Source organism: Coenobita brevimanus, chromosome 62 (assembly GCF_032717465.1).
Source record: "Coenobita brevimanus isolate Jiangsu-jjx chromosome 62, ASM3271746v2, whole genome shotgun sequence".
Classification (NCBI taxonomy): domain Eukaryota; kingdom Metazoa; phylum Arthropoda; class Malacostraca; order Decapoda; family Coenobitidae; genus Coenobita; species Coenobita brevimanus.
The window spans coordinates 11,934,859-11,948,616 of record NC_137015.1 but is presented as its reverse complement, the minus strand read 5'-3'; the positions used below and the strand labels follow the sequence as shown (position 1 = coordinate 11,948,616).

At 44.4% G+C, this 13,758-nt stretch overlaps 1 protein-coding gene across 1 annotated transcript in view; it reads left to right on the top strand.

The window, feature by feature from the left end:
• LOC145404107 (beta-1,3-glucosyltransferase) overlaps nt 1-13,758 on the top strand; it is a 196,105-nt gene that overhangs the window by 163,584 nt on the left and 18,763 nt on the right. Inside the window, exon 9 of the mRNA XM_080275722.1 lies at nt 2,857-2,998. Coding sequence (XP_080131848.1) covers nt 2,857-2,998 — 142 coding nt within the window. The remainder of the gene's footprint in view (nt 1-2,856; nt 2,999-13,758) is intronic.

The following is a 13,758-nucleotide window of genomic DNA, read 5'->3' as shown; positions in this document are numbered from 1 at the left end:
TTTTCTATTATACCTTGTTCCATCTCAGAAGTAAGATACTCAAAGAATTTTTTGTAGCTGGTAGAGCTAGAGGATAAGTACACAGCACAGATGTATTTACAGTAGTCAGAGAATAACAGGGTAGTTGAAGCAAGAGTATAGAGAATTCAGTGGATTCAAGTTCAGGAACACAAGAGCAAGATATGTTGTTGCATAAATATACACAAAAGCCACTTTTGGCTTTAAAGTGAGTATAGAGAAAGTAAGAGGATAAAGGAAAGGGTTTGCCATCAGTCACCTCAGACATCCGAGTGTCAGTGAAGAAGAGGGGGTGAGGGTTACAGGAAGAAAGGTGGTGTTCAACAGAGAGAAGATTAGAGAACAGGCAATGAATGTTGCAGAAATAAATATAGAATAAATCAGCCAATGGTTCTATACATCTCACTTAGTCGTCACCAGGACCCCCACCCCCCCTCCCCCCAAAGCTGAGTGTTGAGATGCCAATATTACTAATTTTGGAACTGGAAGTGTGGTGTGTAATGTACATGTAGTTTGATGTTGACTGAGGAAAATGTATGGGAGAGTATGCTGGCCTACTGTCTGCATTACTGAAACACTGAAAAAGTATACCAAGCAAATGCTGATGTTTAATCCTAATTTAACACAAAATTCAACCTATCACAACATGTTCATTGGGAAATTTTACCACTTGCATATTCATGATTACTAGACTTTTGAGAAAATCATCCTAAAAATGAGTTCACATTTTAATAGAGTTGTTGCTCAACCACAGTCTGTCTGGTTGAACAGACCTGTCAACCACAGGTAAGCAATTGCTATTATGGGGCTGTCCTACAGATACAGTACAGTATGAATGCTGTGCAGGAAACTGGTGCCCCTTTGTGGTTGACAGTGCCACACCAGGCTCAGACTAGGATCCTTCTCCACAGCAAGATGCAGTGAAGTATGAAGAGATTTGGCTCCTAGGTGGATGCCATAGTTACATAGCTTTGCCCAGAGTGCACAAAGCCATGATGTGTAGGCTTCTTATCAGCACCATTACTGAAGAATGGCACTGCACTGCATTACCCTACTAAAACAGAAGTTATCATCATGACCTGAACTCTCACCTTAAGATGGGATAAGGTGGAATCCAGAAAAAAGCACATCAAATATTGGAACTATCAGTAGTGTGTTCAGTGAAGTGAACCATCCAATCATTCACCCATCACTCAAGCCTTCAGAATCCTGGATCCACCTTGGAAAAGGGGACATATGGCAGAATTGGTCTAGAATACAAGTTAAGTAGCCCTTAGTCATCTGACATTAAATCTGCATGTGAAGAAATATGATACATTTAGGGAAAGCCCATATAGATTTTTGGAAGTAAGGAATTGGCATAAATGGAGGCCACAGCCATGGATGGATCCTCCACATTGACATACAGCATTCTGATCATCCACAGACCTCATTGTATTACATGAGTACTGTGATTCTGGCAGGATAGTCCCATATGTAGAAGCCTGATGATTTTGTACTGTTGTTGTTGTTGACCAACCCCAGTCTGTCTCACCAAGCAGACCTATCAACCACAGGCAAGCAACCACCCTTGCAGGTTTGTCCCGCACAGTCAACTGAAGCTCCCTTGTTGCTGACAGTGTCTCACCACATTGACACATGGGGAATAGTGTGGAGGTTAGGTTCCTGGATGGATGCTGCATTTATGTCTCTCCACTCAGCTAACTAGGGCACCATAGTAGGCTCTGCTTCAACCCATAAATTGATGATATGGTTATCACCCAGCATTGTAAATGGTGTCCTGGGTTGCAGGAGACCATTAGGCTTGTCACTCAGTGTAGAGCCACCTGAAGTGGAAATAAGAGTAATAAACAGTGACAGGAAGGAGAGAGAGAGAGAGAGAAGTAGGAGGACAGGAGGACAGACACAGAGATGGAATGAGAAAGGGGAAGAAAGAATGAGGCAGCACTACATCTGGTGAAAGGATGATGGTCACCACCTCCTAGTACGAGCTTTGTACTGTAAGAAAGGCATTCCCAAAAGCTTCACCCAGGGTGTCATGCTTGCCAGAGAACCACTTTCTACAGGATCTCAATGGATATAGGAAGTCTTCCTCAAGACTTCCAGGGGCCTTCACACATGGTCCTTTCAGATCCTGATAGCTCCCCTTCTCACCGCATTTCAGTGGTGGCCCCCTAGGAAACTTTGTGCTCCGAGATGGACTTCATTAAGGGAGCATACTAGTATAGTAGTACTGTACCTCTACTATTGTAGAGGTACAGGACTGTGAAGTCTAAATATGCCAGCCCTTCACACTGGAACAAGAGTGCACTTGCTTGACTGCACAATGGCACTACCCATTCATGATAACCAACATAAATTATAAATTAGATAATGCTCACACTTCAGTAGGATAATGTGATGTTGCCCTAGTAAGTGAAATTTCTACACCGCAGGTTCTTGATTTGATGCTTGTGAAGGTAATGATGAAGTTGTTAACAAATCTGTATGACTTATCTGCAGTGTACCTGTTGTACTTCAAGACTCACCACTTGCATCATACATGCAACTAACAATTCTAAAGCTTTGCAATGTTTATCTAGCAGAATCTGTGGAATTCCTGTGTTCTGTTATGTTCATTAAATCAGGGTCACAGCAGCAGTGGCATCCCCACATCCTTCAGTAACAAAACACTGGCAACCCTTCAACATAATTTTCATGAAACTCTGAAAGTGTTTCCAGTAGTGTGTTTATAATAGTATTATAATTGCATGATGGTGGGACCACAAAGCACAAACACTGTGAAGCCTCAAATACTAAGTACCCTAAAATAGACCTGTAATTCTTTCTTTGTCTCAGACACCAGGTTTGGGACAGTGTTGCTTGGTGTCACCAACACTGAACGTGGCCATTGTGGCAAGACTCTTGCCATAATTCGCCATGCAGCACAGCTTCCACACCTCCACTGGCTGGCTGTGGTGGATGACGACACGCTTATAAGGTGGATATAACTTAGGTGGATATTACTTTGTTTGCAGATTTGCAGTGCTTTTGTTATTAATGGTTGTAGTTTGTATGACTTAGAGTGTTTTTTTGGTATGACAATATAGTACATGTTTGATTCTTTGTGTGCAGAGTTTCAAATACACATGCATTTAAATAATAAACAGTCATGGATTAAAATGGAATGGATAATGAGTTGAGTTCAGTGCTAGCAGTTGACCCTCTTCAACCTGAGGACATACTGTTTTACTGATGCTCATTGCTATATTATGTTCTTCAAATTTCAGTACCATATTTTCAGCCAAATAATGCACACTTTTTCACAATTTTTTTTTTTCATAAATTGCCCTGCGCAATATACCACAAAGATCATGATTTGGGGAAGGACTTTGTGTTGAGGTGACTTGTATGAAGGCCGTCAACAATCAGACGCAAATCTCTCGATGGCCTGACTAAGTATTAATTGAAATTTTAATAATGCACACTGATTTTCATAAATACATCATAAATAAACAGTAAACTACGAATTATGTGGGTTAGCTATGCACACACATGCAGCATAGAGTGATTGCACCATGCCAGATGTGTCGGCCCGGCAACAGTCATCAGCTAGGTGACGTGGTTGCTGACCTCAGTGATGCCTTTGATGACGTAGCTTGTGACGCTATCTCCACACCCTACCACATGGCCCCTTCAGCCAGAGGTCCGGGCTGGGTGGGAGCAGAGGAAGAGAAGGAGGTAGAGAAAGGAGGGGTGAAGAAGAAAGAGGATGTGGAGCAGACAGCGCAATTGCCAAGGACAGGGAGCGACGCTGGTTATTGAAAGCAGCGTATAAAACTGTTCGACATAAACATCGCGCAGAGGTCATGGCGCAGGTACAGGAAGCATTGGACCAAGCAGCAAGGGATCAAGCAGAGGAAGCTAGAAGACGACTAGGGTTGAAAAAGATTGCAGAGGAAGAAAATGAAACACTGGGAGGGGCAAAAGGAATGAGGAAATAGTGAGAGAAGGAGGACACTAGATAACAGACAGAGAACACTCAGGGCACAGAGTTACGTGAGAGAGCCTTGAGGTACCTGGATGATGAACAACCAGCTGCGAGGGTTAATGTACTAGCCATGTACCTTTAGGGCGGATACTTATGGGGTAGGGTTGAAGTGATTAGTGACTTAGGGATAAGGTACTTCCTGTTGCAAGTGTATATAAGCATGCTCATAAGAGCGATGTAGGCAGTAAGAACTTTTAACTGGTCCTAGCTGGACGTAGGCATAGCCAGTCTGTCTGGGGAGACAGACAGACACACGATCATAGGCATCGTGGCTATGGTGAGTAGAAGTGTTTGAAGTTCAGAATCTTGTGGAAGTGTGAGTGTAAAGTACCGTAAGCGTGACGTGAAGTGCCAATAAGACTTCTCCTCAGATCCAGCAATAATACTTTTGTCGTGTTTGTCCCTGATCATGGGGTGAAGTTAGTAGCATGAGTAATTCAGTTATAAGTCTTATAGTGTAAAGTGATCATTACATACTCGATGAGGGAACTATTAAGTAACTGTGTAGCACCTCATCGTATGTACATAATCGAGTTAAGCTTGTGTATTAAGTGACGTAGCATATTTGTATTAACGTAGCTGACTTATGTAACTTGTTTGTTAAGCAGTGTAAATATTCTGTATACAATTGTCCTTATTGAAGATAGTCTTTCTGTTTTACAACCTTAGTGTGTGGAACAGCTATTTATTGTAGTCCGGGAGGGAAATGGGGCAGAAAGAGACACAGTATCTTGTTGTCCTAGCTTTAATGTTACAGGTTCTCCCTGGACTTGTCTCTGCAATCCCCACTGTCATTGTCCACGCTACCATTAACAATTAATGGCAGTCATTCATTGCACTGAGAGAGACTGAGTTCGAAGTATACCACTGGATACATAGGGAGTGTAGGATACAACAAATGCATCAGTATACAGTAATCACTCCAATATCAGACGTAATAGAGCCATAGGTAGGTCCGGTTATTGGTTTTGTCCGGATATTGGGCCCCAGCTTATGGACTTGTACTTATGGACCCTAACTCAGAGAAACACCTATACAACTCCCTCTGGACATGCATAGCACCTATTTAAGACCCAAATCACACCAATAACGCACATAAATGACTGAAATAAATGCAAAAGAAACATAAAATGAGGGTTTACAAGTATGTTCATACATTAATAAACATTCTGGTACTTATGGACCCTAACCTAGCCTAACTCAGAAAAACACATTCCTTCTGCACATGCTTAGCTACTAACACCCTATTCACACCAAAAAAGGACTTTAAAGAGTGAAATGAGGTAAGTATAGTAGGGAAAAAAGTACAGTATGAAACATTCTGGCTACTTACAGCAAGTCCCTGGCCACCTCAATGAATAACCGCCTCCTCTCGGACTCTGACAGTAAGAACGATTTCCTGACGCACTTGCAGTACACTCTTCCTGACGTCTTGCACTGAACTTAGTCAATAACACACAGAAGTCTGTTCTCTTCACAGTGTTCACTTTTGTCCAAATAGTGCTCCATTGTAACTTAGTGTTGCACTTTAACTTTTCCCAATTTTTTTTAATTTTCCAAAGGCAAAACAAACAAGTCTATTTATGTTACATTAGTTTTCTATTGAGTCTTTTCTCTCACAACTTTAAATCCTTAACACAACATACCGTTTTTTCATTGCACAACACTCAAAATTCCCATGTGGTCTAGTGGAGAAGTTCTTGCTGTTTATTCATTGTCAGAGTCCGAGAGTATCACTGGCAGGCGACCTAGGGGTGCATCGCTGGGTCGTGGTGATGGCGTATCCACTGCAGAGGACTCTGAAGAAAGCCGCAAACTCACGTCGAGCGGTGACTCCACCGTGGCTGATGTGCTGGGCTGTGGCTCGGAGCATGAGGGCCTGTCTTGGGAAGGCAACGGAGTGGAGCCAGGGCTGGGCACAGCGGGGGTCACGGGCCTGAAAAAACTGTCAATGGTTGATTGACGCAATGACCGACGATTCTGACGATTGATGATGCGCTGCCTGAAAGCACGCACTTCCTCCACGAGTCCCAAGGGCCCCATCTCCCTGTCGCAGTCCGGGTGTTCCAGGTAGTCTAGGACAAACTCTAGATGTTCCCGGAGTGCACTCAGCTTGGGGATGGCTGGAGTTGTGTCCTGCTGAGAGGAGTCCGCATCATCGTCACCTTCAGCTTCAGAATCTTAAGTTCGGTACTGACACCAGCAACTGAAGACGCGATCTCGATATCAGACAACGTCTGATACCCAGGATCGCCCTCGTCGTCATCCAACCACTCACGAACATCGTCCACAGTTACATCGTCGCCGTGCGTACGTAGCCGTGCATGAAAGTCATCCACGTCAAACCCTAGAAAATCGTACTCCACATCCGTTCCGAGAAGCAGACGAGACCAACCATTTTCAAGAGTTTTCACAGGGACTTCCTTCCATGCACTAGCCCAGTTGTACAGTGCAGACTTGATGTTGTAGCGGCGAAGGTTTTCCAAAGTCCGCTTGCCTCGTGTGTCCCGTCCCTCCCTGCGCTCGTCCTCGTCCTCGAGAACAACCATCACCTAGTCCAGGAGCTTCCGACGGTATAGGCGCTTTGTTGCCACGATCACTCCTTGGTCCATTGGTTGAATGAGAGCAGTCGTATTAGGTGGCAGAAACATGCTCCTAATACGGCCATTTTCAGCAACCAAGTCCTTGTCGCACGGGTGGGCAGGTGCATTGTCGAGTAGAAGGAGAGCCTTTACCTGGTCACGCGAGATTCCCAGTGTCTTCGTCTGGTAATGGATGACCTCCTTGATGAAGTGACGGTGAAACCAGTCTTTGAAGATCACAGCTGTGAACCATGCCTTCAAAGAATGGTACCAGACGACAGGAAGGACATCCATCACCCCACGAAGGCACCGAGGCTGCTTTGCATGGCCAACAACAAGGGGCTTAAGCCGGTGCATGCCGTTAGCACTGGCACAACACAAAGCAGATATCCGTTCCTTGGAAAGCTTGCGGCCAGGTACACGCTTCTCCGTCTCCTCGGCTAGAGTGTTCGTTGGCAGCGAGCGATAGAATAGGCCAGTTTCGTCAGCGTTGTAGACTTGACCGAGAGTTAGGCCCTCCCTGTCGATCAAGCCTTTCACCTTGTGCCGAAACTCGTCAACTCCATCCTCGTTAGCGTCCAGTGCTTCGCCATGTGCTTTACGGTTGGTAAGGCCATGTCGCAACTTGAACGCGAAGAGCCAACCCTCGGATGCCTTGAAGTCTAGGGCGTCGTGAAGCCTGGCGAACTTCTCAGCGGCAGCCTTCAGCTCCGTTCCACGTACCATCACACCAGCAGCACGTTGCTGTCGATACCAAATCAACGTGGATCGGTCGATTTCTGCAAACTTGGGGGTAAACATAACCTTCCTTTCCACGTTGCGTTTGCTTCTCGACGAGAAGTCAGCCGTGTATTGCATGAGTTTGTCTCGGGACCTCTTGATATCAAACAAAGTAGACCAGGCCAGGTTGTACTCGCGAAGAATGCGGAAAGAAGACCAACCCGCATCCACTTTCTCCAATATCTCCCTCTTCTTCTCCAGAGTCAACACCACTCTCTTCCTTTTCTCAGGTGGCGGGCTCATCATCACACACACTAAGAGGAGGCCCGAGAGCAGCAGGAGGCCCTGCAGCAGGTAGGGCACCACCACAAAAGCGATCATGTGGGCAGCCATTACGAGGAGCGTACACTCGCGGTGAGAGACAGGCGGGAAGTGGGGAGGATGCAGCGACGCTATATTGGACGTCGGAGGAATGACGCGCCAAAACAATGCTCTCCCGCGGCGCGCGCGGCAAGTTCAAATTACGGACGGGAAAAAATCGTTTATTTTTTTTATTTTTTTGGGTTTTCGGGCCATTTTGGGAATGTTGGATCCCAGGATGATTAGGTCTGGGTAGTGGGGATGTTCGGTTATTGGGTGTCCGGATTTTAGAGTGATTACTGTAAACAGTTAGCTGATTTCTGGAAACGAACGCAAGGCGGCGGTGAAAGATTTGTTTATTCTTGTACAGTAAAACCTTGATATAAAGAACTTCAGTATACAGGAATTCGCTTTTATCAGAGTTGAGGAGCTGATCAGACTAAATTCTTGTATGCAGTCACTACTCGTTATACGATGGGGTTACGTAAGGTCATAGCTTAACGTATAACGATTTTATCGTAAATCGGGAGAATAAAACACATTATAAAAGGGGGGTAATGTCAACTTAACCTCCCAAAGTCACCTACCCAAGGGTGAAACAAAATGACAACCCACCTTAATCACTTCCTGTGTCGGTCCAAGTTGTCTCCAAGACCAAAACAAACACTGTCACACCAATACAGGTGGCATTACTCACATACAGTAAATCGTTGCAACAACACAACAGTCACACTTGCATAACGTTGGCCTGGTGCTACACAATGTATTGGCGTACAGTAGCATAATGCTTGGCTGAGAGGTGATGATAGCAGGGGGGCACACATGAAACAGGGCTTTGAAGGGGTGGCAGGATCGCAACTGAACCAAAACAATGCTCTGCACGCTGGGGCCGCCATCATGCCTGAGACAAGCGAGTGTTGCCTTGCGTGTGTCTGGCGCTTTGTACGAAATATTCCAAGGGCAATATCGTTATAGCGGGAAATTCAATGCAAATTGGATTTTGGGGTGGAACTTTTCTGTTATCGTTGTAGTGAATTATGATATACCAAATCATCGTATAACGAGTAGTGACTGTATGGGGAAAAGTCTGTGGGTGATGAGTGATAAGTGAAATATACAAAGTGAACACTTTAGTTTGTAATATTGTAAATAACAATGTATATAAAGTGTACAGTACAGTGTTTGAAAAGTGTTTAAAATTAAATTGTTACAATAAAATATTTTTGAAGTGCATCACCTCTTCCTAGGTTAAAAACGAGCCCTTCTGAACGCAGACGTGGTGGTGTACTCAGCTCTCTCGGTCCTCCCTCCATCCCTTTTCTTCTCCCCCCATCCCTGCTTCTGCGGGGGCACAAAGAAAAAACTCCACAACAAAATTTGCTCCCGGAAATTGGTTATATTGGTATAAATTGTATACCATCATCTTCAGTGGTGTATATACTATAATATAAGCTAATAAAAACACACAAAACTGATGAATAAAAGTACAGAAATGCAGTCAGAATAACACTTGTTCAAGTGTAAAAATAACAGTCAGATAGATTATTTTCTGGTCAGGAGGGCAGATAGGAGGTTAGTGAGGGATGTTAAAGTTATAGGAAGTGAGGAGTGTGTGCTGTAGCACAAATTATTGATTTGTGACATGGTGCTTATAAAACAAGTGATGAAAAAGAGGACTTATGTACCTAGGAGGAAAATGTGGAAGCTGGAAAACCAAGCAGTAAGGGATGCCTTCTGTAGAGAGAGGAGGAGAATGGTGGCTGAACAGGGAGCCATTGACAGAGGCATTTATGAACAGTACAGAGCCCTTAAGAACAACCTCTTGAGAGTTAGTGATGCAGTATGCAGTTGGACAAGAGGCCCACCAAGACATAAAGTAACTTGGTGGTGGGATGAAGGAGTAGAAGCTACAGTTGAGGAGAAAAGAAGGCATTTCTGGGAATGGAAGAAAGGTGGTAACAAGGAGGAATATTTGGCTGCCAAGCGTAGAGCTAGAAGAGAGGTATACAGAGCGAAGTCTGAGCCACAGAGACTTTTATTTGATAATGCAAATCGTGTGGAAAGGAAAAATATGATACTTAAGGTGGCAAATCAAGTGAAGAGGGATAATCAGGATATTATAGGTGAGCAGTGTGTGAAGAATGATGAAGGAAGGGTAGTGGTGAACAGTGGTGATATTAAAGATGCGTGGAGAGAGATTATAGCCGGTTGTTGAATGAGGAGTTTTGCTGGGACTGGGAAGGCTGGAGCCGGCAGATCCAGTGTTTGGCCCTTGGCCTTTGATTGATGCTGCTACTGTGAGTAAGGCAATAGGCAGGATGCAGGTGGAGAAGGCAGCAGGTGTGTCTTGGTTGACTGCCAAAATGCTGAAGGCCTCAAGAAATATTGGGGTGAGGTTAGTCACTGACCTGATAAATATGATTTTATGAGTGTGTTGTCCCAGATGATTGGCTGAAGAGTGTAATTGTAAATGTGTACAAGGGGAAGGGTTATGCCCTGGAAAGAGGAAATTATAGAGGTATAAAGCTTTTAGATCAGATAATGAAGGTAATGGAGAGAGTTCTAGAAGGTATGATTAGAGAAAGAGTAATTATTGATGAGATGCAGTTTGGGTTTATGCCAAGCAGGGGCACCACTGGTGCCATATTCATTGTTCGACACTTCAGGAAAAATATCTAGGAAAGAAAAGGGAGCTGTACTTTGTTTTTGTTGATTTGGATAAGGCCTTTGACAGAGTCCCTAGAGAGGTGGTGAAGTGGGCAATGAGAAAGCTTGGCATGGAAGAGTGTCTGGTTAGGGTGGTTATGGCTATGTATGTGGGTGCTTGCACCCAGGTAAGAGTGAACGGAAATTTGAGTGATGAGTTTTCTGTGAATGTTAAAGTGCATCAGAGGTCAGTTTTGAGTCCCTTGTTGTAGTAGTAGTGGTAGTAGTTGTTCCCTAGGCCGTCTGGCCGAACAGCCCCAAGTCCCTAAGGAAGGCCATGGCTGAGACCAGGCTTTCCCACAGAGCTCTCAAGGAGTGTATGTTGTGTTGCTGGTGAAGGTGATTGTGTGCAATGCAGTCATCCATAATGTGCTTAATAGTATGGGAAGCTGCGTTGCATCCTGGACAGGCATCAGCGATGGAGTCATCTAGCCTCTTCTGATAACTTAAGAGGGTTGGATGATGCCCACATCTCAGTCTGGCCAGGTGGTTCCTGTCCTCATGAGGGAGATAGGATTCAGAAGGGTGGATATTGGGAGGCCGTGCATGCAGCTGTGTGTTGTCTTTAAGTGACTGAATGGAGCAGCGAGTGATTTGAGGATGGATATGCTTCTGGAAGCTAGTCTGAGGGGGGAGAGATGACAGTATTTGTGTATGATATGGTGTGCTGGGTGTTGTTTTGATGCTCCTTGGTGTGTGTGTCTGGATGTGCTGCCATGTAGTGTAGTGGATGGTGTGGGTTTGTGGAGGCTGTGGCAAGAATTTGGGTGCCTCTCATGTCTATCTGATCCTTGACTTTGAGGACTTTGTTTTCTTGGTGTAGGTGGTCTGTGGGTGTAGTAGCTGTGCAGCCTGTGATTATTTTTAGGGCCTTGTTCTGTATGGTCTGTAAAATGTTGTAGTGTGTTTTAGTGAGGTTAGAACCCCAAGCAGGGCTTGCATAATTCATCTTTGAATGTATATATTGTTTGAATACTGTGGTGGTGGTTTCTCTGTTGTGTCCAAATGTTGTATGGGTAAGTGACCTCAAGGCATTGAGTCTTGGTGTTAATTTATCTTTAATGTTTGTGATGTGTTGTTTAAATAACATTGATGTATTGTATGTTGCACCAAGAATTTTGGGAGTGTGTGTCAGTGGTAGGGGAGTGTTGTTTATGGTGAGGTGTGGGATGTGACTGTGTTCTGCTGTCCAGTTTGTGAAAAGGGTCACTGTAGATTTGGCTGGGGCTATTTTGAGTCTGTCTGTGGTGAACCATTCGTGTAGTGTGTTGAGGTAAGGTTGCAGGATGTGTGTGACTGTGTGTGCATTTTGGTGTGCACATGTAAGTGTTATGTCATCTGCATAGGAAGCTATGTGTATCTGTGGTGTGTGGGGTGTGGGTATGTCATGTATGTATAGGTTAGAGAGTGTAGGGGACAAAAGAGATCCCTGAGGGACTCCATTTGTGAAGTTTCTGTTGTTCGAAAACTGACCGACAACTGTTACATGTGCACATCTGCCTGCTAAGTAGTTTGCCAGCTATCTTTTTGTGTTATTGTGCATGTTTGTGTTGAATATTTTGTTTGTGAGGTTATGGCGGGGGATGGCATCAAAAGCTTTGCTACTGTGTAGGGTGACTAGGAGTGTTCTGTGTGGTGGCCTAGCTGAATTCATGCCATCAAAAACTCTCTGTGTAAGGTCTGTAAGAAGAGTGTTTGTGGAGTGTAGTGGCCTAAAACCATGTTGTGATGGGGCTATGGGGGTGTGAGGTGCAACTTGTTGCAGTACCAGTCATTCAGTGACTTTGGAGGGGGTGCAGAGGAGTGTGATGGGGCGGTGTGAAGAAGGTAAAGTGGGGTCTTTTTTGGGTTTGGGGATAGTGATGATAATGCCATGCTTCCAGATGTTGGGTATTATGTTGTGTGAGTAGCTGTAGTTTGATATGTTGGTGAGTGCTTGTATGCCTTGTGGTCCAAGGTGTTTAAGGTGCATGTTGCTTATGTTGTCTGGTCCACTGGCAGATGAGTGCTTAAGGTTGCCAATGATGTGCTTCATCTGGTTGTAAGTGAAAGGTGTGAACTCTGGGTCTGAGGGGAACTGTCTCTTACTTCAAATGACACATCGGTCTTCGTGGCGGGGGTTTAGATGGCTGACATGTGAAAAGTGATTGATGAGATTGTTTGCTTGTTGTTTGTTTGAAGGTATGGTGTCTGTTGTTGTGATGGCAGAATGTGATTGTGTAGTGTTGCTGTTGGAGAGCATGATGCTGTTTGTTTTTTTGTAGAGCTTGCTGGTGTTTGTTTTGTGATCAAGTGTTTAGAGATAATTATTCCAGTTTAGTGTTTGCTGTTGTGATATTTTATTGTTTATTTGAGTGTTGAGTTCTTGTATTTGTTGTACAGTGTCTTGTGTATGGAGTGTTGGGGAGTGTCGCAGTGTGTCCCGTTGACTGATGAGGCCTTGAATTTCTGGTGTGAAGTTGGGGTTATGTCTCTTTCTGTTGCCTCTAGGCATGTGTCTTTTGTCTGCATATTGAAAATGTGCACAGCAGTGTTGATGTGATGGATGTATTGTTTAATGTTTCAATATTTCAAAGCATTGTTCTGTTTCAGTTGTGATGGCCTCCCAGTTGGCTCTCTTGTAATTAGTGTATGTGTGTCTGTGGCCAGCTGGGGTGATTCTGGTTTTGGTAGTGATGATGATTGGGAGGTGGCTCTGACCATTTTCCAGGATGTTGTGGGGGCGAGGTTTGGGGAGCAAAAAGTGATGTCTGGGGATGATGGGAGGAAGAGGGCTTGCTGTGGGATATGGGTATGTTGATGGAGATTATTAAGTATGAAAAGATTATCTGTTTGGGTCTGTAGTACCTTGTTGTTTATCACGGCACTTGAAGCCCTCTCACGTGAATTCAGAAATGGACATCCATGAGAAATGTTGGATGCAAACGATTTGGTGTTGATTGCAAAGAATGAAATGGAGGCGGAGGAAAGATTTAGGAAGTGGAGAGATGGTATGGGGCACAAGGGCTTAAGAGTAAATGCAGATAAAACAAAAGAAATGATATCTAGGGTTGGTGGCAGTACTGTCTAAGAAGAGGGAGGGTGGCCATGTGCAATCTGCCACAAGGGTGTTGGAAGTAATTCCATCTTATGCAGTGCTTGTGATAAGTGGGTGCATAAGAGATGTACTTGTATTAGAGGTAGATCGCGAGATAATGCTGATTTTACGTGTGCGGCGTGTCATTGAGAGCAGGTGGAACCTGCAGTGTTTGTGATAAGTGGATGAACAAGAGATGTAGTGGCATTAGAGGTAGATTGCGAGAAATTGCTGATTTTATGTGTGCGACGTGTCAGAGAGAGCAG